The 25786-nt window shown below is 44.6% G+C and overlaps 1 protein-coding gene and 1 long non-coding RNA gene across 5 annotated transcripts in view; both read left to right on the plus strand.

Moving 5' to 3' along the window:
• The first annotated feature begins 9351 nt into the window (after positions 1-9351).
• Positions 9352-25786, plus strand: part of PGM1 (phosphoglucomutase 1) — a 33934-nt gene continuing 17499 nt past the window's right edge. Inside the window, exon 1 of one of the 4 annotated variants that reach the window (XM_032795478.2) lies at positions 9352-9690. In XM_032795478.2, the coding sequence (XP_032651369.1) occupies positions 9445-9690 (246 nt within the window). In that variant the 5' untranslated portion in view covers positions 9352-9444. Of the gene's footprint in view, positions 9691-9971; positions 10309-22545; positions 23075-25786 lie in introns of those variants that run through there. The other 3 variants (XM_075067664.1, XM_075067663.1, XM_032795477.2) reach the window with 3 other exon arrangements.
• Positions 10322-18097, plus strand: LOC142047087 (uncharacterized). Its single transcript, XR_012656235.1, has 3 exons — positions 10322-12354; positions 12406-15444; positions 16119-18097. It is a non-coding gene; the product is annotated as an uncharacterized LOC142047087 (long non-coding RNA).

A 25786-nucleotide genomic window follows, 5' to 3' on the forward strand; every position in this document is an offset into this window, starting at 1 on the left:
ATATATATATATATATATATATAATCATAGGAATAAGTAACCAAACAACATTGTTTGCTGTTATCTTTTATTTTATTATGGTATTTACAATAAATGTGACAAATGTCTTGTCCCCTTTAAGATCCTGCTAGTTTTTATTGGTATAACATAGACTTGCCCTTAGTCTTGGAAATATTAAGAGCTGAGGCTCTTGGTTTTATTTTTCCAATCTATCAATGATTTGATTTTTTTCCCCTTTAGTGTTTGATGCTGTTAGTGCTTAACTTACACTTGCTCTGATTAAGCCACTGCTTGTTTCTTTATTCCTTTACATTTAAAAAAAAAAATCTGGGTATAAGGTGTCACACTCAAGCTCCACCTGCACAACATTTACAAAACTGTTGGATTTGGGGCCCAACTTGCCGGACCAGTGTTATTTTAAGCTCCCCTTTTTCACTGGGTAAGCTCCAGCCATCACTTCAGCCTCTCTGGCACACTTCCTTGCCATAGACTCTTTGGAAGTCTTTCTGGAAGTGGAATCACATAGCTCAGCTATGTAGGCCCTCAGGACCAGGCCAGACCCCCTGAAGACACCCCAGTAGCTTAAAAACAGCCACTCCCAGAGATCCCTCCTTGTGGGCACTCTGATTTATAGTTTACCCCTTCAGGGATACATGGTAGTTGAAGTAAATAGGCACAGACTTTGCATGGGGTTTCTAAAATAATAGCTGTTAATTCAAACAGCATAAGAGATTGTGACAAAGTTCCTCCTCTATCTTGGGGGGTCCTGCGCTTATTGGTGGATTTGTTCGCCTCAGAGATTCATCATGTGGGTCAGGAAACAGCCTAGAGACCTTCCCCTCTGGTAGAACCGACAGTCCAGGTCAATTTCTCCTGTGTCTGATCAGGAGTTGGGAGGTTTGGGGGTGGAACCCAGGTCCACCCTCTACTCCGGGAAGGGCCAGCTCCAGCATTTTTGCTGCCCCAAGCGGCGGGGGGGAAAGAAAAAAAAGCCACAATCGACATAACTTTGGCGGCAGCTCTACGGCCACCGCTTCATTTTTCAGCAGCAATTCAGCAGCAGATCCTTCCCTCCGAGAGGGACTGAGGGACCTGCCGCCAAAGTGCCGGACGTGCCACTCCTCTCCATTGGCCACTCCACGCACCTGTTTGCTGCACTGGTGCCTGGAGCCGGCCCTGATCCCAGGTTCCAGCCCAGGGCCCTGTGGACTGCAGCTGTCTAGAGTGCCTCCTGGAACAGCTGTATGACAGCTACAACTCCCTGGGCTACTTCCCCATGGCCTCCTCCAAACACCTTCCTTATCCTCACCACAGAACCTTTCTCCTGGTGTCTGATAATGCTTGTACTCGTCAATCCTCCAGCAATATGCCTTCCCACTCTCAGCTCCTAATGCCTCTTGCTCCCAGCTCCTCACATTCATGCTACAAACTGAAGTGAGGTCCTTTTAAACTCAGGTGCACTGATTAGCCAGCCTGTTCTAACTGATTCTAGCAGTTTCTTCTCAGTTGGCTCCAGGTGTCCTAATAAGCCTGCCTGCCTTAATTGGTTCCAGCACATTCCTGCTTGTTCCTGAAATGCCCGTGTTACCTTACCTAGGGAAAAGGGATCTACTTAATCCAGGACTAATATATCTGCCTTCTAACACTCTCCTGTAGCCATCTGGCCTAACCCTGTCACAAGATATACAGATCTAAGCAAAACAAACACCTATTTTGCATTCCTTGCCTCAGTTTCCTCTTGAGTGTTTTTCAGGATTTGAGTCAGTTTCCTTCCAGGGTTCCAGGTCCCCTCATCATTAGTCCTCCAGGTCTGGCATATCTTCCAAATCACGGAGTCTCTCTGTTCCCTGCAGTCAGTGACAGTGTCCTTCACCTCTGGGTGGCTGCAGTCAAAAAGGTTCCCTCACTCATGATACATGCCCCTTTGTCCCTCTCTCTTGCATTTTAAACACCTGCACTAACACCTGATTTCTTTGTTCCCTTTCTGGGGATTGTCCATTCCTCCAAATCCCGTTCCCAGCAGACCACCTGTGATGATGACTGCATTCTTCCAGTTTAGGCACCCTCCACCTCACCACACTCATTTTTCTGCCAGTCATTAACAACTTCTTTTGTTTGTTCTGTAGCTTCTTCCAGACAGGGATTGTGATGATACCTGATAAGCCCTTATCAGCCTTTGTCTGATTTGCTCTGTGTAGAGGATTGGAGTTACCCATAGAGTTCACAAAATCATCCAGAATTCACAAGTTGAACAGAGACAGGTCCCTCAGATTGTCACATAAGGTCATAAGGAAATAAGCTCTGTAAAAAAGATGACGGCTTTGCTTTGGGTTCTTAGCTGCTGACTTTAACCAACTATCTTCAGGGTGAGTTGGAATAAAGAAGCTGGATGTAACACCCAGGAACAAGTTGAAACAGAAATTACACACTTTGTCTATTGCAGTTTTTATAGTTATGCTAAGTGTCAACATAAAGAACTGTGACACCAGTGACTGGCTTCTTAAAAGGCGTCTGTTTAAACAGGTATTAAATTTATGTGACCTTGTCTGACTGAGTAGCAAGTAGTCTTGAAAAGCTATATTTATCCACCAGCAACTCTTGTACTCTGACTTATTCTGCTGAAACAGTATATTAGGCAGGGAAAGGTCAGTTCTGAAATGAGAGCACTGTTACAGGACTGCCACAATTTACATACTGTAGGTGCCAGTGCTTGGACAGATCGAGGGTGACCAGACAGCAAGTGTAAAAAATCGGGACAAGGGGTGGGGGGTGATAGGTGCCTATATAAGAAAAAGCCCCCAAAATCAGGACTGTCCTGATAAAATCAGGACATATGGTCACCCTAGTCAGATCTTACATGTGATCTGGTTTTCTTTAACCGGTAGGACAGACAGTAAAGGTCCATTTTCAATTTCATTTGGAAAAAGTATAAGTTGTAGCAACATGCGTTGTAAATATTTAACCTTTTGGGCCTGACAAGCTAAACCAGCCAACATTTAGAACCCTTCTCTAAGGGCACTGTGAAAGGATGGCAACAGGACACACCTTTGAAAGGCTTCCCCAGGGTCTTAATAGTACACAACCAGTCGCTGGAAGTTTCATGCCACTAAGAAAAAGCTGGTAGATTGGCTGGGAAACAATAACAAGATCTTGCTAGATTAAACAGTATAAAATGCATTATGCCTGTCACTGCATTCCCCATGTTTATAAAATCAAAGTCCAGCTGGTTGTAGCAGGAATCTGATACTCCTTGTACACTCATTTCAAGACCGCTCTTCAAAAACGTATGGACAAATTTTCTCACAATTTTGCAGAAACCATCTCCTTTGTCTTTGGAGAGTAAATCTGCCATTTTTCTGGCCACACTAGTTTTCCAAACCAAAGTTACAAAAAAGCTGAAATGGGCTTGGACGACACTAGTAGACTGCTACCTTAGCTATAGATGGGGACATATAAAATCTCCATGATAAATGGAGGCATCAGGTATCGCTCGCGCCCATCCAGGTAGTGACATCTTCAGAGGCTACTAACTGATATGGACAGTGCTAAGTCAATGGAAGAATTCTTCCGTCGACTGAGCTACCACCTCTCAGAGAGGTGGATTAACTACAGCAATGGGAGAACCCCTCCCGTCACTGTAGTGAGCGTCCAAGTGCTACAGCAGCGTAGCTGCAGTGCTGCAGCTGTGCACTGTAGCATTTTAAGTTCAGATATTTTAAGTTTTGCTGGTTGGCCAGTACTATCTTGTCTTATGTCCAGCAGATTGTGGTTCTCCACAGTTGATGATTGTATTTGGAAATCTGTGACCAACGTGGCTTGTCCCTGCGTTGTTTCTGTAGTGGAAAGCATTTTTGCATGGACAGGTTGTCAACCTGACTCACAGCTCCCTAGGGAAAGGACAAGTGGGACTGCCTTGTATCTGGCTCCTACCCTTCGACCCATCTGGCTCGGGTGACCCTATCAGGAGTAATACTCCAGCGGGCCTAGCTCTCAGGGTCAGCAGAGCATGGCAGCCTTCCCACCCCATCAAGGCGCAGTCCCTGGGGAGGTACAGGAGAAAATGGAGGATCCTGGACACCCTAGAGGACTCTGACTTACGCCCAGAGAGCACACAAGGGTGACAAGGAAACTGAAGCAGGGAAGGGCAAGTAGGTGTGTACTGTTTTGTCCAGATCTGTGTATCTCTTGTGCTGTGTACAGTGATAAGTAACTGTTTTAGAAATGCTTTTGCAAAGATTGTGTATTATGTGTTTCAGTCATTATATGTCCCTGGAGAGAGAAACTGCAAACCAGTGCCCACAAGAATGTGCTTAAGTGACTGGAGTTTGAGGGTGCAGGATGATCAGCATGGATCAGGGGGCCTTTGGCAGCTGGACTGCAATGAGTCTGTCCCCAGGAAGTGGGACAGAGAGGCCAAAGAAAGAGAATGTAAGAACCTATTCAGACCAAGAGATGCTTAAAAGGACCCAGACACAACAGCCTGGTGATTGTCTAGCTGGGGAAGCTTAACCAGGGGTGTGACTGGGTAAAATGCTGTTTCCAATTAAGTCAATGGCAAACGCCCACTGATTTCAGTAGGGTCAGGACTTCACCCAAGAGCTATCATCTCAAAGCACTCATAGGAAACAAAGAGCAATATGTATCTTCCTTAGCTCTTGTGGCTTCATTGTCTCCCTTCGCCCACCCCTTGTCACCCCAGCCCCCAATCTTTCTCTCTGGGAGACTGGTTCCTTTGCCAGAGCCTGATATTTAACCACCAAGGCCCAAATTCTGCAAACCTCTGCAGCCACCTCTGGTGGGACTGGATGAATTAAATTATTTCCTTGATTTCAGAATGAAAATTAATGCCTTCCTGCTCATGAGACAGACGGACATTCTAAGTGCTTCTTCACCATTCAGAAGGGTAAGAGTAGTGCTATAAACAGCTGTAGATTGAGCTTCCACTGTGTTCATTTTCTTTCAAGAACAATAATAATAAAACATGGCCCATCTATAGTGCCTTGCATCTGAGAATTTCAAAATACTTTGCAAACAATTAAATATTCTCCTGAAGTAAGTATTATTTTAGCCGTTTTACCTGGACAACCAAGGTACAGAGATGTTCAGTCACTTTCCCAAGGTCCTTTAGTGAATCAGCTGAAGAACCAGGAACTGAATTTAGGAGTCCTGGCTTGCAATCCCTTTGGTCTGGTCTTCAGACATATTGGGTGAAATCTTGACTCTTCAGAAAACAATGATAAAACTCCCATTGACTTCAAAGGGGTAAGAGTTTCACGCACTGGCTACATACATCAAAGACAACTGCAAGCTTATAGTGTATTTGCAGAAAATAAATAGTTACTCAGATGCATGTTGTGCAAAAATTCTGTAACACAACTGGTACAGTATGCATCCCTAAGCTTAAAAGGAAGGTGTATGTTGCAATAACACTGATTGTTGGTATCCATTTAAAAGAAAGAAAAACAGACCCCCTGTTGCCTTAGCTTTAGGTTAATAATTGCCATTGACTTTGGCAACAAGCTGTAAGAATAGGAAGAAATTAATCAAAGTAGTTAAAATAAATACTTTACCTTTTAATGTAAGCTCTGGTAGTGCTGCTCCCTCTTCCAAATCTACATTAAAAAAAAAACACCTTCAACTTTAATTTGAATGAATGCTGTTCCATTTGGGCGCTATAGTGCTTTAAAAACGAATATTGATAAAACCATTGCTAAAAGGTCCCACAGAAAGGTAATGTAATATACACCTTGCCATCTAGGAGCTTCATGATTGTCATTGTTTATGGGTTGGATTAAATCTCACTGAAACTGGGGGTTGTAACCACCGCCATCATTTAAAATAGTTATAAGACGCCCTTAATGTCCTTTATAGAACCAGGCGGCTTACACAATGGGGCCCCAAACTAAACCACAGGCCACCCAGGAATTTGAATGATGTGGGCAGAGGGCTGCAAACTATCTCCTGTTGTTTGATTCCTGCTGTGCTGTATTCAGGGAAGCAGGACTGTGTACATTCTTTGTAAGGAAATAGGATTGCACCAAAGAAACACCTATCACCAATTTCTCCCCTTAAATGGAGCTACCTGCACTTAGCTGAAAATTCAAGGTCTTGCTCAGGTCACCATGGCTATTCAGAACTTCATGAGCTATATATCAGAACCTTGTACTGCAAATGCTCAGCTCTGCTTCCCAAGAGCTAAAAGAGAATTGGTTCTAGATCACTGGTTCCCAAACTTTTTGGCATCATGCCCTCTTTTTAATTTTCGAGACACCCTCACACCCCCCACCTCTCCTTTACCATCATCCAACCCCCCCTTTCAACAAATTAAATTCTTAATTTAAAATTAAAAATAAACACAAAAACTTGGTATATATTTTTTATTTAAAATTAAAAATAAGCACAAATAGTTTTTCTTGGCACAAAATTTAATAAAAATAATTTAAAATAAGAAATAGCATAAACAAAACAAATTTAATGTGAAGGATGATGCTGAATTTTCTTCACAAGTTGGGAAATCCTAGGTTTGAAAGATAAAAGTGTGCAACACAAATAGTTTTCGACATCCAGTCAATTCCTTTGTTTCATTTTGTTTATGAAAGTTTCACAGCCTTGCACCCCCCATTGGAATTTCTTCATGCCCCCCCCCCCCAGTTTGGGAACCAATGCTAGATGTTAGCAGCATAGGGCTTATGTTACAGTTGTGCAGTTCTGATTTCAGCAACAGAGGGCAGTGGTGCACTTATACACACACACTAACCTTTTTATTTATTAATAGAAGCAGAAAGATGCAGGCTTCACAGACCTGGTGCTATTTACTGTACTCAGACACAGAAATACATGGTGTGTGCCCTAAAGAGTCTCCAATCTAATATATAATAATATGTTGTCCTTATGTAATGCTTCACATCTTTTAATTGCTTCATAGCCTTGACTGAATTAATGCTCACTTTCACGCCACTCTGGAGGTAGGTATTATTCCCATTATACAGATAGGGAAGAGAGGAGGGTAAGCGATTTATCCAGGATCTCAGAGAATCAGGGGCAAAGCATGTGGTTATGGTCTAAACATATGTTTTGCACTGAACAACAATACATTCAGAGAGCAAAAGTCCATAGTATCCATGTATCCATGACCACACTGTATGCCTTTATTTGAAGAGCTCCACAGCATTATTACTGATTGGTACTGGCAGGTTAATCACAGGTGTGGTGACTGTGTGACTGTGCCAGTCCATAACTGGGCAGTGTCCCCTCCTGACCTCAAGTCCAGTCTTCAGAGCTTGATATACAAGGTCTTCATCTCTGAGGCAGGCAATGTAACCTAAAAGGACTAGCCAACGGTAGCCAACGATGACTTCAGTCCGCTCGAGGCCAATTCTTAAAACTATATCCTTATTACTGATCAAGTCAAGCCATCTTATACCCACCAGTCGCTGCTGGCAACGCATATGAAATGCCTCTTGCCCTCCTGATGTCTTGTTTAAGCAATGTTCATGTTTTGCATCCATATGAGAGGACCAGAAATAGGCAGGTTTGATAAATCCATACTTTTAGATATCATTTCACCCTTGTTTGGTTCCAGACCCTATGCAGGTCCTTCATTGCTGAGGCTGCTAACCCAATACTCCTTAGGATGTCTGGCTGGCTGCGTCTGTTTGCTGACAGTTTACAGCCTAAATAAATTAATTAAATCATATACTACATCCATGGTTTGTCCACAAGCATAGATGTCTGATATCACAACTTTGGGCCGACCCGCTGGATTCTTGTTTTCGCCCAACAAACTCTTAGCCCACAAGCAGCTGCCTCTTGCTGGAAGCTCTCTAGTGCAGTGGGCTCTCAACCTTTCCAGACTACTGTACCCCTTTGAGGAGTCTGATTTGTCTTGCATACCCCAAATTTCACCTCATTTAAAAACTACTCGCTTACAAAATCAAATGCCAAAATACAAAAGTGTCACAGCACACTATTACTGACAAATTACTTAGTTTTTCATTTTTATCACATAATTATAAAATAAATCTATAGGAACATAAATATTGTACTTACATCTCAGTGAGAATAAACAAGTCATTGTATGAAATTTTAGTTTGTACTGACTTTGCTACTGCTTTTTATGTCGCCAGTTGTAAAACTAGACAAATATCAGAATGAGTTGCTGTACCCCCAGAAGACCTCTGAATACTCCTGAGAACCATTGTTCTAATGCATCTCTGACGGCTCATCTTCACTACTGCACTAATAAGGGCTTGTCTACATTACTCACTGGATCGGGGGGCAGCGATCGATCCAGTGGGAGTCGATTTAGCGATCAATCGACGGCAGAGCACTGTCCCCTCGACTCCGGTACTCCACCAGAACAAGGAGCGCAAGTGGAGTTCACAGAAGAGCATCAGCTGTCAACTTACCGCAGTAGCTCTAAGTACATCGACTTCAGCTACGCTATTGACGTAGCTAACAAGCCCCAAATCAGCACCGCTGCATCAATGTGGTGGCGCCAATTAAGTGCTTCTGGTGAAGAGGCACTATGTGGACCATCAAGGTAATTACTCCATCTCAATGACAGCATCTCTCCTGAACATAACACAGTGTAGACATCGCTTTAAGTCGATGTAACTTACCTCACTTCGGGGGGGAGGAGTTGCATTCTGACCAAAGAGGACAGTCTCCCGCATAATCCAGGTCAGCAAAAGAGGTTGCATATCAGTTACGCAATACTGTACTGACTGTAGATGATTACTGCCAAAGATCACCCAGGGGAAAGCTTATAGTGGCCTGATAGAATATCATGGTTGGAAGAGACCTCAGGAGGTCATCTCGTTCAACGGGTCTCAAACTTTTTTACTGGTGACCCCTTTCACACAGCAAGCCACTGAGTGCCATCCCCCTAATAAATTAAACACTTTTTAATATATTTAATACCATTATAAATGCAGGAGGTTGACAGTTTGTGATCCCCCCCAAACTAATAACCTTACAAACCTGATCCCCACTTTGAGAACCCCTAATCTAGTCCAACCCTCTGCTCAAAGCAAGGCCAAGCCCCAGGCAGATTTTTGGTCCCAGACAGCCCCCTCAAGGATTGAGCTCACAACGCTGGGTTTAGCAGACCAATGCTCAAACCACTGAGCTATCCCTCCCCTTACAGGAACTAAACTCCCTGTGGCTCCACCAGTGCCAGGGTCGCCCTTCCCCACTCAGAGCAGACCGGTGGCCAAAGCTATGGGCTGCTGGGTCCCTGCTGCACTGCCCTTCCCCTCCCCTCCCGCGTGCAGGCCCCATCTCCTGCCTGTGTCTTTAAGCGGGCGGAGGAGAAGGCTGGGGGCGGGAGGCTGATGACAGCGGCAAGCCCCGCCCGGCGGCTGCTCCGGGAGGAGGTGGGGAGCGCCGCTGCGCCAGCCCTGCAGCCCGGACGTGCTCGGCCGCCCCAGCCCGGCGTGCACCATGGTGAAGATCGTGACTGTCCGGACCCAGGCCTACGCCGACCAGAAGCCCGGCACCAGCGGGCTGCGCAAGCGGGTCCGGGTGTTCCAGGACAACGCGCACTACGCGGAGAACTTCATCCAGAGCATCCTGGCCACGGTGCCCGCGGCCGAGCGGCAGGAGGCCGCGCTGGTGGTGGGCGGCGACGGCCGGTTCTACATGACCGAGGCCATCCAGCTGATCATCCGGATCGCCGCCGCCAACGGGGTAGGGGGCCCGGACCATGCCCGACGTGCCCGCTGCGCCAACGCGCGCCCGGGCAGCGCCCCGTGCAACTCCCCTGCGGTGCAGCTTGTGCACTCCCCGTGCAACTCCCCTGCAGCTTGTGCAACTCCCGTGCGGTGCAGCTTGTGCACTCCCCGTGCAACTCCCGTGCGGTGCCTGCGGTTCCCTGCGTCACAGCCCCCCTTACTGCTGCCCTCCCTCGGACTGTGCATCGTGGGGGGCAACATGCCCCTGAGTTGTGCCCCCCCCCACCGGGCGAGGGCTGCCCTGCCGCCGTCCCCGCGCCTTGCTTGCCCAACAGCAGCGGGCGGTGCCACTTCTAGCCAGAGCCTAGTCACGGTGACAGCGGGTGCTTGATTCCCCTTTTCCCCATCGCACGTCCCCCTCCTCTCCCTCTCTCCCCCCGTCCGCCTGGCCTAGCGAGACTGAAAACAGCAATCTGCAGTCGACTGGGCGGATGGGGGGCTGCAGGTGGCAACCAATGGCTGGGAGATGAAGGCCCTAGTTATCTTGAGGGTTGGAATCGCTGTGCCCTTCAGGCACCGTCTGGCAGAGGACAGGCTCTGATGGCGCATTGAGGTGCTGCCTACGTGTGGATAGGTGAGTTACTGAGGTTTGAGGGTTTTTCCACTGAGATCCCTGTTGGGGAGGGGTGGCACTGCTCTTGCATTCACCTTGGGGGAAAGCATTAGGTCTGATGCTCTTTGACATTTAAGTTAACCTTTCAGGCATTAGAGATACAGTTTCCCTAGCCTGCTTTAGCAGTGCATGCTGCCCTTACTTAGGCTGGCCAAAGGTTATTCTTATTGACTTTATAGGGCTTTTGTAACCCTGCAAGGCAAGACTGCCTAGCTCCTGGGAATCCATCTGATCTGCATGGCAGAAACTTTTCTGGTTAGACGCAATGATTTGTGTACCCAGTTGCAAGCTCACATTATGGCGTGTATGTACAAAGGCTGCAGTGTTCCCACCCCCACTTGCATTTAAGGAAACAGCTCTGGTCTTGTTATGCTTCTGGTTCCTCATCCACACTAGTTTATACATTAGCCTAGCACTAGAAACCAGGGGCTCAGGGCCTGTTGGTGTGGTATGATTGTGGCAGAAGGCAGGAATGGTCTGTCCCCGGCAGTGAAACTGGCTCCTAACTGCTCATAATACTCATAATAATTACTGCTTTAGTTTCATTTCTTACTATGAAGAAAGTTCTGTCCAGGCCTGCATTTTACACAAGGGCTAATGACAGAAGCAGGAAACTGATGACATTTTCTGCACCAATACAATGGAAGTAAATTGACTAATTATACAGCAGGCACTGTTACTAGAACCTTGAAACTGGGAGTATGGATTTTAATGTTATCTAAGATAACTGGAAATTGTAATCTGTTGATGTGGATATGCACAAAGATTCAGAATTTTAGTTTCACTGCTGAACTATAGAAGCAATCAGATGTCTGTAACTAAAGATGGATGTATAACTTTGTCAGCAGTGTTCCCTCTAATTTTTCCCACCCATATGCGGAATGAATTTTGTTACGTGCACCAATATGGAGGTGATATGTGACACACAGCAAAATTTCAGGGTGGGTGGGAGGGTGAGGGTGCCTCTCCCCACTGCGGCACCCCTGGCTCAGGATCAGTGCCCCGGCCCTGACAGGTCCGGCAGGCTGGGTTTGGGCTGGGGGAGATGTGCACGGCAGGTCACAATGATCAATGTTAATCGTGTCCCTTGGCTTCTTTTTTTAGCCCACCAGGTAGGGGTGTGATGCTGCTAGGATAACTCAGTAGATGCTAAATCTGTGGAGATAAGCCTGGCCTCAGCCGGCTAGTTACGTGAAATCTGACAAATTGATCGTGTCATGCTGTTCTGGGCCTCCTGGCTGTTCAGATGCCTCTCATCAGCATGAGACGCTCTTCTTTGTAGAGTGGTGTCTAGGCTGAGCTGAAGATACTGGCTAGTTGCAGACAGTCACTGCAGCAGTGTAGGAGCATGGGTAATAAAATCCACTGAAGCCAGTAACATCTCACAGGGTAAAAATGTAGTTTACAATTTACAAGAAAAGTCATATAGAACTTTGTCTTTTATATTCTTCTCATAGCAGCTGCTCACTTTGTAACCTTCAGTCAGTGCCCTAGTTTGTCGTTCCTTAACCAGAATGGCCCCTCCTTGTGTATAGTGATGAAAGGAGTGGATGAAGCAGCTTATTTTAATTTAAAAAAGAAAAGAAAACAGCTGCAGTGGAGCCGAAATTTTTTAGAAAAGGGGTGGAGTGAGATTATGAATGTTAATGTGTAGCATGCATACCTAGCTGCGCTGGCAGCAGGGAGCACTTCAGAGCCTCATGAATAAACAAATAATGGAATTAGTTTCAGCAGGATAAAGGACTGGTTTGTTCAGGTTTTTGGAAGCCTACCCAGGCGTCTAATGGGATCTGGTGCTTTTGCAGGAAGCTGATCACCACACCATTGGTGATGCTTCCGCCCACTCCAGGGCCCCCAAGAGGTTTGGGGAGAGGGATGGAAGCTAGGCTAGCCTGCATCCTAAACAGCCCTTTCGTTAGGTGTGGTTAGCGCTCTTACACTTCCCAATAACTGTTAGGATATAGATATTCAAGCCTGTCTGCAAAGGCCTATACTTTAAGAATTTAGGTGTATTCTTATCACTTAGCTAGTTATAGAGGTATAAAAGAAAGAATTTAGGTGTATTCTTATCACTTAGCTAGTTATAGAGGTATAAAAGAAAGAATCAAAAATCACTGTCTGTCTCTGTAATGGCCTTCTTTTACTGTGACAGGCTAAGGCCTGCAGCTAAGATGTAGCTAGGCAGCCATAAGCTGGGAAGTGTATGGTCACATACTCATATTCCAAACTAGTCACATTGAAATAAGGTGCTATTGGGCTATTAGGAATACAATCCTGTCCTGATATTCTTGTCACCTCCAGAGAAAGGGAAGAGCCTAGAAGATGTAAAAGGAAACTTAGTTTAATAGCATCCTGTCTGGCAAGAACTCACTCATCAATAGACACAGCTGGAAAACCCTTATATCTGTATAGATGTAGTTGTGAAATCCTCACTTCTGTATTGTTTTGTATGTTTATTGGCATGGGCTCTGTCTGGTTCTGTAATTGTTTCTGTCTGCTGTATAATTAATTTTGTTGGGTGTAGACCAATGAAGGTGGTGGAATATAATTGGTTAAATAACCATGTTACAATATGTTAGGATTGGTTAGTTACATTTCAGTAAAACGATTGATTAAGGAATAGCTAAGCAAAACTCAGGTTTTGCTATATAGTCTGAAGTCAATCAGGAAGTGGTGGGGGGGAATGGGAACAGGGACTGCGGATGGGGGAATTGGGATCATGTTTTGCTAAAGGGGGAAATGGGAACAGGAACAGGGACACAGGCAAGGCTCTGTGGTGTCAGGGCTGGGAAGGGGGACACTAAGGAAGGCAACTGGAATTGTGCTTGCTGGAAGTTCACCCCAATAAACATCGAATTGTTTGCGCCTTTGGACTTCAGGTATTGTTGCTCTCTGTTCATGCGAGAAGGACCAGGGAAGTAAGAGGGTGAAGGAATAAGCCCCTTAACAATAACTGCAGCTTCTTTGAGTGTACTGTAGTGATGGCGTTTTATCTAGGGAAAGGGACCCTCCTTAGAAAAAGAACTTCTGTAGTTTGTGGTTACAAGGTTTTCCTTGTAATGTGCTTTCTGGGGGACTGGAGAGAACAAGCCGGTGTATTCTTCTTGCATCTTGGTCCCGCAAACACTTATACGCATGTGTAATGTTGTGCACACGAGTAGTTCCTTTTAGTTCACTATGTGTGTAAAGTTGTGTGTGTAAGTGTTTGCAGGAGCAGGTTCCAGGATTAAAGCAATCATCAGCCTATGCGTCCAATCCCCAGAAAGCACATTAGAAGGGTAAAACTGTAACCCCGACTACAGAAATATTTCTTTTAAGGAGGGTCCCTTTTCTGAGGTAAGCTGTCACTACAGTACACACAGCTGAAGCAGTTATTTGGAACCTTTAGTCAGACACAGTTGCATATCATGAGAGGCCTGTTTGCCGAGGGGTGTTTGTATTGCTCAGTAATTGGTCTGATTAGGTTAAAATTCTTTGTTAGGCAGAATAGGGCTCTGAGGAAGACAGACATTCTGGAAAGAAACAGGAAAACACAAAGCAAAGGAGGAAGAAAATAACTGATACAGATTGTGTGGGCTAGGAGGCTAAAGGCTGATATGTGAAGGAAAAAGGTTTAGTTTATACAGTGCAAGGAAAGGTTTAACCAACTTAAAAACCAAACAGCTACTGCCAAAGACATCATCAGAATATCAGCAGGCTGATCATAGCTGAAGATTTCAATCAAGAATATTATGGTGTTGTAACTCCTCGAAACTTCTACTGAGGCAAGCTCTGTATACTTTCCTTTGTGAAGGAACTGAAAAAGGAAGCCACCAAAGAGAAATTTTTGTCATACGGAAAAGGAGAACCAAATTTCACACTGGCAGACTTTAGGTTGACAGAAGCTGCCTTACCTCCACCTAATAATGTACAGTATGTGTCTACACTACCAGGTCCCCTCCGCCAACCTAACTCACCTGCAATGTTGACTTAATTACTTCACCTCCACGAGAGGTGTAGGGCCTGATTCAGTGTTGATGGGTCGACAGAGAGGCAGTATAGATGCAGCCTTGTGTATGTCGATTGAATTGAAGTGTCCCACAATGCTCTGCTGTGACCACTGTGGAGATCGTTTTCAACTCTGCTGCATAGCAGCCAGATACACAGGAAACAGCCTCTCCTGTTAAACCCCCAGGAATTTTTGAGTTCCAATTTCCTATTTGATCAGCGTGGAGAGCTTGCCAGGCCAGCTGATCATGGCAACTCTATGCTCCAAACGCACCTGGAGTACACGGGAGGTAGTGAATCTTATTCGCCCGTGGAGAGAAGAGTCTGGGCAGGCACAGCTCCAATCCAGCCAAAGAAACATAGCGGTGTATGAAAAGATTGCATGGAACATGGGGGAGAAGGTCTACAGCAAGGACATGCAGCAGTGCTCCATGAAAAGCAAAGAACTTCAGCAGGCATACCAGAAGACAAGGGAGGTGAACGGTTGTTCTGGTTCTGCACCACAGACATGCAGCTTCTACAGTGAGCTGCATGTGATTCTTGGCAGTGACCCCCACTGCAGCGTGGATACCTCCTAAGAGTCTGAGTCCTGGGCCATCTCAGGCAACGACGAGGAAGACATTCTGGATGAGGAAGAGCAGGAGGAGGAGAATGGGAGCCAGATGAAAGGTGGATACATTCTCCCTGAGAGTCAGGAGCTATTTTTAACCCCCAAGCCCAGCCGGTTGCAGGACAGCTTGGTGGCCAAGCGTGATGCCAGGGAAGGCACCTCTGGTGAGTATACATTTCCAATCAAATTGTAGGGGTTACATGCACTTATATTTTATGTTTAATCTGAAGAAAAAGTGAGGGCAGTGGGTATCTGCTTCCCATGGTTGCCTTCAGCAATGCAGAGGGTGCCCCCCAGAAAAGACTGTTTATGTGCATAGTGATATCCTGGAGATCTCCATTGAGGATTCCCAGGCAACTTTCATGGTGGTACTCTACAATCTTTTGCAGCAGGCTTCTGGGGAGGGCCGCTTTATTTCTTCCACCAGAGGAGGATGCTTTCGCACACCACTCCAGTATTAACTCTGCTGGCATCATTGTGATACGCAGCATACGGACCAGGTCTGTACCCAGATGCTTGCAGCCTTGCTGCCTCTGTTACCCTCAGGAGACTGATATCACACAGGGTCACCTAAGGGAGACGGTGGAAGTTTTCATTACAAGTGCTTTTACTGCAAACAATAGAGCCTGTGATCCACCACCCATGGTGACTTCCAGATCCCTTAACCCTGCTTTCCCTAGCATGCTGGTGATTTGGTTGGCAGGGATTGGCGTTGACCTCAGATTCTGCAAGTCCAAGGTGACTATTACTAGAAGGGTTAAGGGAAGGTGGGGCGGGGGGGCTTCCTGTGTTCTCTCATGGCCACAAATGACCCGACCCTTCCCACCCCCAGAGCCAACTCGCACAAAGACTGCAGTTTGGGAGGCTTAATGCTGGTCCCTGGTCTTAAAGCTATGTCCATGTTGCTAGCAATGTCCATGCTGTCCACTTGCCCACCTGGGCTCCTGATATGGGTTTCCCATAAGTTGTAGCACCAGGTCCATCACTCATGCCACTAGCCCATACTCACCACGGCTAAATAGCAAACTGGTTTGTTGAATACCTAGGGAGTCTCATTATGTTTGGGGTTGCACCTGAGTGTAATAATAAGGGGAGTGTTTTTTAAATGGCAACGTTGCACTAGACTCAGGGTATACACTGACAATGGTTGCCTTGTGCTTTGCATGCCTTACAGTGAGAAGCTTGGCCTTCAGCACATCCTTCACACCGGGAGAGAGGCTTTTGCGGATTAGAAGGTGGGAAAAGAGAACACACAATGAATGTTCAGCGAGATAATGAACGCCTCTGCGACAGCTGAGACAAGCTAAGAGCCTGGAGGATTCATTGTCTGAAAAACTGGACATGGAGAACATCCCAATAGCGTGAGCATGCCATGCAGGATGCATTGCTGTGGATTATGAAGGATCAATCAGACATGCTGAGGCATCTGATTGACCTTCAGGAAAAGCAGCTTGAGGTTAGACTCCCTCTGCATTCCCTGCAGAACCGCCTGCAAGCATCGCCCTGTTCAAAATCTCCCCTCCAAAAACATTCCAGGAGGCAGGGGGTGGGTGGGAGGTGCAGTATCCCTTCCAGTCAACAGCAGGAGAGGGAACTGAGAACAAAAGGCAGCCATTTGAAGACCTTTAATGGGCAAGACTGCTGGGCTTTTACAGACAAACTGACTTTTTCTTCCCTCCCAATTTTATCCCACCATTTTCCCAAGGTTAAATTATTTTCCTGTTCTTTCAGTTTCTTTGTGCAATAAAAGTCAACATTTCGAGAATGAAATGCTCTATTTATTCTAGTCATGGGGGCTGGGAGGAAGTGGGATACAGGGAAACGGATTCAACAGAAGGGATGGTGTGGGAAGGCACAACACAGATAAGCGGCACACATTACTGTGGCTCATTACTGAAACAGGTTTTCAAAACCTTCTGGAGACACAGCTCCTTGCTGGGCTCTTTTTATTGCCCTGGTATCTGGCTGCTCAGAATTAGCTGTCAGCCTATCTGCTCCACCGCTGCGGAAACTTCTCTCCCTTTGTCTCACAGATATTGTGGAGCACACAGCAGGCAGCGATACCAATCAGGATATTGCTTTCACTGAGATCTAACGTAGTAAGCAAACTGCGCCAGCAACCAATTAAACACCCAAAGGCACATTCCACCATCATTCTGCACTTGTGCAGCCTATTGTTGAACTGCTCCTTACTGCTGTCCAGGTGGCCGGGTATGGCTTCATGAGGCTGGGTTTCCCAGGATCTCTACTGGCATTTCAACATAGTTAGTTAGTGGTTATTTTGCCATCTGGAAAAAGGTTCCTGATTGCAGCTTTCTGAACAGACCTGCGTTCCTAAAGATGCTTGCATCATGTACCTTTCCTGATCATCCCTGTTGGTGTTGGTGAAACGCCTCCTGTGATCCACCAGCGCCTGCAATACCATTGAAAAGTATCCCTTATGGTTTATGTACTCCTTGGCTAGGTGGTCTGGTGCCAAGATAGGAATATGCGTACCATCTATTGCCCCACTGCAGCTAGGGAACCCCATCATGGCAAAATCATCCACTATGTCCTGCACATTTCTGAGTCACAATCCTTCTTAGCAGAAGTCAATTAAGGGCCCTGCACACTTGGATCACAACAGCTCCCATGGTGGATTTACCAACTTGGAATTGATTTCCCCACTGACTGGTAGCAGTCTGGCACTGTTTGCCACTCGCTTCTCCATTGTCAGAGCAGCTCTCATTTTAGTGTGGCTGTGCTTCAAGGCTGGGGAAAGCTCTGCACAAAGTTCCTAGAAAGTGGCCTTCCACATTCAAAAGTTTTGCCGTCACTGCTTGTTGTCCCATAGCTACATAATGATGCAATCCCACCAGTCAGTGCATATTTCCTGGGACCAGAAATAGCACTCCACCATGTTCAGCTGCTGCGCAACTGCCAGGAGCAACCGGGAATTGTTTTGTATTATGGCTTGCAGCAGGGCTGCTAGAAGGATATCTCAGTGTTCTGTGCGGCAGGTCCTGTCTCGGCTCTGGAAATACTGCAGGATAAGGCACCAGGTGTTTTGTAATGATCACAACAAGAGTGCATGGCTCTGCAGAGTCCATGCTTCTTGGACTATGGCTAAGGCTAAGATTTAGTCACAGGTATTTTTGGTAAAAGTCATGGACAGGTCATGGTCAATAAATACAAATTCACGTCCTGTTACCTGTCCATGACTTTTACCAAAAATACCCCTGACTAAATCTCTACTTCTGGGCCCCACTGCTTTGGAGGGCTGCTGCTCCCGGGGGGCCTGCTCTGATGCCAGGGGTTGACTGCCCCTGGCTGCTGCTTCCCGGGGACTGCTTTCCAGACAGCCTCCAGGTGCCTCTGAGGCCACTGCTGCTCAGGCGGTCCCTGTAGCGCCCCAGGACCTCTGCTCAGGTGCTTCCCGGAGCCAGCTGCACTGGCCACTGCTTGGGCGGTCCCCGGAGCAAGCTGCTTGGGGCCACCTGAGCAGTGGCCGATGCGGCTGGTCCCACGGACTGCCCAAGCAGCTGGCTCTGGGTCGCTCCAGCAGCGGCTGGTGGATCTGGCTGTGGGGCACCCTGGAGTCAGCCACAGCAGCTGCTGTGGAAGTCAGAGAGAATCGCAGCCTTAATTATGAATGCATAGCAGGGTTTATGGGCCTGCTGTATGTGTGCTAACAAATCAGAGAAAAGTGCTAGAAATTAGAGTGGGGAACACACCGAACATTTCATATTCACATGCTGTAGACACTCATAGTCACCTTGTGTGTAAATGTGGAGCTATATAGACTGTAATTCACTTGGAATTCTTGCAGTTAATTAATCTGGAAAATGTAATTCCATCTTGATCTAGAGAGAAAGGCAGGTTCATTCATTCTTTCTGTGGGCTTTCCCAAAACTGGTTTGATTCCAAAATGTTTCTTTCACTTTAGAACTGATTGTTGTAAGGCTACTTTATCCAGTAACTTCTGCTCAGGTCTCTCATCCCATAAGATTCTCTGCCAGAAGGTGAATGTCTTTCAAATAAAAAATAGTGCTTATAGTACAGGGTAAGATTCACTGTTACTGGTCATATAGAACTTAAGCAATATGGAAAGGTGACTTCGAGAATCTTAGTACTGAAGGCTAAAGGCAGAATTTGGTTCTCTGCGTTTTTCAGAATCACACAGGCTTCAGTTTGTGGTACTGAAAGCCAGTATGTAGAAATAGCAGGAAAATGACCTTTTGACTAAGACTCACAGTCTAAAGTTTACAAAACACAATCTTGTTTTGTCTTTTTTATCATTAACCAAAATCAGCTGTTAGCAGGAAAAAGTGCATAGCCCTGGCCACGTTCTTGCATGTCCAGTTCCTCTTGGTAGAAAACTGCACCAGTAAATACTCCACAGCTTTTCTATCTTTAAAAACTAGGCAGGAAATCCAGGATTTTGCGAGAGGTGCCCTTCCCCCCCACCCCCCATTCGTCCTCAGAACAAGGATGGCATGGGCAGTGGCAGGGCAAGCTTTCCCACACAATCTCCACTCTGCCAGGGTGAGACATTGGGTGAAATCCTGAGCCCATTGAAGCCAGTGGCTCACCCACTTCATCTCTTGTACTGCCTCAGACCTTTTTTCTTTCTTTTGGGTCTGTCAAAAGAGATACTAATTTTAATGGTGATATTTTTTTTCACTCAGACACTTGCTCATTAAGGGATAAGCTGTGAAACAGCCATCAGGTGAAAAATAAAGGTGAAAGGTCTTGTATTCCATGCCTATCCCCAACCAGTCACTGTTGATCAGCACTAACATCAAAGTAAAGTAAAAGGTTGATTCCTGTTATCTGGAAACCTCTGGAGTACCTGGTCTAATTTCAGTGTGAGAACTCTGTCGGGGCTGCCTGAGATGCCTCTGAAACTTTGTGACAGAAAGTCAAACTAAATGAAGCCATAGAAATGTATTAGACTTTGGTAGCTGAATTCCACTGCTGCTTAATTATACATGCATTACGGGGTGGTGTGTGTGTTGTATAAGTATAAATCACTGGGTTCATAGTGACCTTTCACCCTACCAATGGGTGCGTAGTTTCATGTAAATCTCCCTCATGCAATAAAAGGGGAACATGTTCTAAGAGTAAGTCCAGACTACCTGCTGGATCGGAGGGTACCGATCGCTCTATCGGGATCAATATATTGCGTCTCATCTAGACGTGATATATCGATCTATCGGGGATCAATATATCACGTCTCGTCTAGAATATAAGTTGAACTTATAGTGCCATGTGATAAAGCCTCTGTCCCAAATCTGGACCTTAGCGTCCAAAATCTGAGGGCTTAGCATGAAACTCCCCCAAGCTTATTACCAGCTTGGATCTTATCTCACTGCCACCATCCAAAGTTTTTCCAGGGTTTTGGCCCCCTCTGGGTTCCCCAAACCTTTCCTTGGGGGACCCCCTCTCTGGTCTCCCCAAACTTCCCCTGGAGAGACCCCCAAGACCCAGAAGTCTGAGTCTTACCGGCAAGGGAAATACCTCCCTTCCCTTCCCCCTCCCTTTCTGGGCAACCTGAGGGAGTTGATGTAATCTCTTTACATCACAATACCAAGAAAACCTGTCTCCGACTTCCACAAAGAGACAAACCTTAAGCACAAGGGAACAGAGCTGATCCTTTCTCTCTTTCCCCGTAGCTTTTTCCCGCCCTGGGACAATAGGAGAATTCAACACAGAAAGTAATGTTTCCCCTCCCCCCTGTCTTCCCTTGAGAGAGACAGTATACCTGGTACAGAAATTTCTATCCCCTTGCCTAACTAGGAAAAGAAATTCAACCAGTTCCAAAAAGAAAAACTTTATATAAAAAGAAAGAAATTACATAGACTATAAACTAAACACTGCATTAAGAGATCAATACAGGGATATTGCTTATAAGAAAATATGAATAAACAGTCTGATTCAAAAAAATAGCCAATTTAAACCAGTCCAGCAATTACACACATGTAACTACAACTTACAATATCAACCTGTTGCTTTCCTTTTGTACTCACACTTGGTAACAGAAGAGTAGAAAGAAGCTTGGAGGTAGGAAAAAAAGATGTTCTCACCATAGCCGGGAGAAACAAAAGACACAGAGTCCCCAATTCCCTCCCTGACTTTTAAAAATCCAGTTTTCTTATTGGTCCTCTGGTCAGGTGTTTGGTTCCCTTTGTTCACCCTTTTCAGGTAAAAGAAACATTAACCCTTACCCATCTATTTATGACATGCCATCTGGGAGTGAGATGGGAAACTGCTTGCCTAGGTGTTTTAATAAATACCAATGGGAATTTCCTCTATGTAAATCCTCCTGCAGTGATCAGAAAGCAGACCCACTGTGTGAACTGAATACAAGTAGAACCTTGTTAGTCAACCCTGGGAATTGTTTTTCCACTTCTGTACCACAAGAGGGAAACCTATACCTAAGGACTTAACCACAGTGCCTGTGCATTTCAGGACACCAAAGTAAAGATGACTTAGTTAATACTACTACAGAGCTTTGAAGATGTAAAATTATTGTATTTGGCTTCTTAGCTTATTTATTTCTTCCAGTTGCAGAACTGAAACCTCAAGAAATCATCCCCATAGAACACTTTGCAACAATCAAATTGTATTAAAAATTATGACTTTTTTCCTTTTCTTTTTTTGCTTCAGTAGCAGGTAGGCTGGACTGTAATGAAGTGTGGCTTCATAAATTGCTCAATTAATGCTTGTTAAATGTTTAGAGATACTTGGACTAAAGACTCCACAGAAGCACAAAGTATTACTAAAAAACATTGTTGATTATTTTTAACCAACATGTTAACTTCCCAGAATTCAGAAGGATGACATTGAATGCATTTTAAGAAACTTGGCATCTCACCAGCCCGGATGACGTTTTCTTGGGATTTCAAATAATTTGGCTGTCATACTCTTCTGCCAGAGTTAATCATGTTTCACTATTCACAGCTTTATACAAATGTAGCTTTTTCTAAAATAATAGCATTTTATAAATGCTTACCTGGGATAAACTCTGTTCCTAGTTGGACTGTGGTCAATCTGGAGTAACTCCATAGAAACCATTGCAGTTATTCTGGATTTTTCCCAAGTGGATTTTGGCCCGTTTTGCCCAGCAGGTAACTGCAATGTTTATTAGAGGAAAGCCATTCAATTAAGCACTATAGAATACTGGCAATGGCTGTCATTGCCAGTAATATAAGGAAACTGTAGGTAACTGAGATCTTCTGATTGCCATTTTAAGAGTGACCTTTAAGTTGCTGGTCTCCACAAAATACCTTCAGCTGTGTACAGCCATGCTTCCTGAACACTTACCTTCTCGGTATTCACTTCCCAATGAGGGCTCTCTGACAGTGGGAGTCACAACTGGCAGACCTGGCAGAACTTTATGAATCTGCTTGTCTGTTTAAAACGATTCCAGCTCTGCATTGGTTTAGAAAGCAGAGCCCGGCAACAAATCAATGCTTTTGACTGAAGGGCTGACCTCCTAAACAGCCTCTCTTGCTACCCCCATCCTAACAGATAATTGGACAGAATTAACACTGCTGTGGTCTAGTCTGTGATAATACAAGAACTGCACAGAACTACTGCTGTCACAATCAGAAGACTGTACTGCAGGCAAATTTCTTTTTTTCTTTCCATTTTCCTGAGGGATTGCAGTGTGGAATTATATGTATTCTTTCTGACAGTGATCTTGCAGAACAAGTGCAAGAAAACTTCTTCAGTTACCGAAACCACATTCAGCACAAGGTTCAAGGAGCTATTTTTGGGCACTTGACTGCTTCACAGAACTTCTAACTAGTAGATGTGCCATTGCTGGTGTCAAGATTTCTTTTATTTTCACCATAATTTATTTTAAATGTATTTATATGAAAAAGAAACATGGAAGACCGTCCTCTGCTTATATTGACTGTGCCAACAGTAGCTTACTATGACCAGAAACCGGGAACCAGTGGATTACAGAAGAAAATCTATTGTTTTGAGACCAAGACAAACTACCTGCAGAATTATGTCCAGAGTATATTTTTTTCCATAGATCTAAGAGATCGACAAGGATCTACTATGGTAGTTGGAGGAGATGGGAGATATTTTAATAAATTGGCAATAGAATTGATAGTTCAAATGGCAGCTGCCAATGGGGTTGGTATATTATAAATATTACTAAATTTCTAGTACTGTAGCTGATCTAAGCAGAAGTATAAAGTCATAGTAATTAAGAGGTGTTCTAAGTTTTAATTAACTAATTTCCCATTGCCTTTTAAATGACTGGTATTGGTTAACTGAGAATTATGGATCATCGTGAAGTGTTTAATGGAAAATTATCCTTAGTGATATTGAAATTACCCAATTAAATCTTTTCAAAGCAGTGTTGCCATTTAGCTTTGAAGAGAAGTGAAAATACATTTGCAATAGAGTAGAAACATGTAGAAATACCAGTGTGAAAATAAATATTGTTAGTTTCTCATTAATGCTCATTTTGTTGATTTGCATCAAGTTATTGGCATTTGTGCATTTCGTAACTATCTTCATCAGCTCACAATGCCATTGTTAGTAAGTAACTGATTGGTAGAGAGATGGGCTCTTTGTGCTCAGTGACAACTCTGCTTTGCTCTGCAAGAACAGTTTCATTATGGTCTGAGCTGCTCAACAAATGCAAAGGCAAAACACGATGTTTGCGGTTTCTCAATAGATATAAATAGCTATGTCATGAATGTCACCAGAGCATTTGAAAATAAGGATATCACGTGTTTTAGCAATACAGCTGCACCCCTTTATAGTGAACTCCAGCTGTGGTGACATTCCACATGTTGGCGTTAGGACTTTTGTTCTAACATCTTTTAGTGCAGTGCAGCTCGCTTCAGTTTTTAATGGATTTCTGGATATGAGGTTTTTCTGTGAAAAAGGCAAAGATTCCATTGAAGATGTTATTTTATTTTTAAGGCAGAGAGAAAATACTACTAGCTGCCTCTGCTATTAAAATAGCTCATGGGGAATTTATGTGACCAAACCACGGATCTGGTAGCATTATAGTTCATACCAAACAGGTAGAGAGAGTTCAGCCTCCCCCCCACCCCTACCCACAATCTCTTGATCAACAAAATAATTTGGGGTGTGTGTGTAAAAATTAGAAATAGCAGTCCACCTCGTCTGCCATTGTAAATCGGTGTAGCTCCATTGAAGTCGATACATGATCCAAACAGAAGATCTGTAGGATGCAAATTTACATCAGGTAATGATCAGGACCACTGTTTGGACCATAAATATTGTGTCAACTGCCTTTGATTTCCAGTTTCTTTGTAGTTCATTCACTATTTTAATAAGAAATGCTAAGTCTCAAAAAGCATAAAGCTGGTATCAGCTTGTCCCCCGTCAAGATGAAGCAATACCCATTTACAGTAGCTGAGGATCTGGAGCTGTATTTATTTCCAGTAAAATAGCCCACACATGTCTTCTGTAAATTTGACTTTATTGCAGTTTTTATATTCTGTCCTTTCTGTCACTAATTAGCAATGCTGCTTGGTTTATTTATCAACTTCATGCTAACCCCAGTGCATAGAATATAAAGTATAATTTTGAGAATATTTTCAAGTGTAAAATTATTATAACGCACGCATATCTCATTTTAAAAGTGAAAAAGGCAGTTCCATCGGTATGTGATGTAGGTGGATACTGTCACCTCTATGAATGTGTGATCAGAAGGATTTCCAAATAAGACCCCCACACTTGGTGTCCCAGTAGTCTAATTTATATTGCATACTTTAAATCTAATTTATTTAATTAAAGGAAATGACTAAGCTAATAGTCCACTAACCCTGGCGTGTATAAATAAAGACATCTGTATTTAGAGGTTGTAATTATGGCATGGTGTAAAGGATTGGTGAGTCTGGATGTAGTGTTCTGTATAGTTCACCCCCCTTCCTGTTGGATAGATGTACTGAATATGGGGATGGTGGTGCAGACAGCCACCTGCTTGACTGAGAGAAAACGTCCTTGCTATTTCAGAGCCGTTGAGAGCATCCACCTGTATTATCAGTGAAGAGGAGAATAAGAGCTGGATTCTAGCATTTATCTAATTTTTTTTATTATAAAGGACTTGCATCCTATAGGTTTTTCTGTATAACGAGGGGTTTGTGTGTGTGTGTGTGTTGGGGGTGTTACATGGTATTCCTTTAAAATATGGTGACCCAACACTGGCCTCTCAACAAGCTTAACTGGTGTATTTGAAATTCAGATCTGAGCATTGTGGGAAGGGGATTCCTATGTTATGTATGATATATTTCCCTTGTAACAAGAAACTCAGTAAGTTAAAGCTTTAGCTGCAACTTCTTCCACAAAGAAACAACCTTCACGTTGGGGAGTGCACAGAAACTGCTTGGTTATTAAGTAGGGAATGGATGATATTTTGGCATTGGACCAAAATCAGAGGTGAATCTAGATGGTGTTCCTTTTCTCCACCCTCTCCTTTCTGATCTGTACATTCCACAAATATAGATTCTCTAGACTTACTTCAGCTCATATACATTTATCAATATGTAGCTTATACTCTCCCTTACACATTGCTTCCAAATTTGACCTGCTGGGTTTAAGAATCTAAGGGTATGTCTATACTGAAATAAAAAACTCGATGCTGACTCATGTCAGCTGACTTGGGCTCATGAGGCTCAGGTTGCAGGCTATAAAGTTGCAGTGTAGACATCCAGGCTCAGGCCAGTGCCTGGGCTTTCGAACCGTGCAAGGGGAGAGGCGGGCGGTTCTAGAGTCCAGGCTCCAGCCTAAGCCTGGATGCCTGCACTGCAGTTTTATAGCCCCGCAGCCCAAGCCCAGCGAGCCCAAGCCAGCTGATATGGACCA

The sequence above is a fragment of the Chelonoidis abingdonii genome, chromosome 7 (assembly GCF_003597395.2).
Source record: "Chelonoidis abingdonii isolate Lonesome George chromosome 7, CheloAbing_2.0, whole genome shotgun sequence".
NCBI classification, from domain to species: domain Eukaryota; kingdom Metazoa; phylum Chordata; order Testudines; family Testudinidae; genus Chelonoidis; species Chelonoidis abingdonii.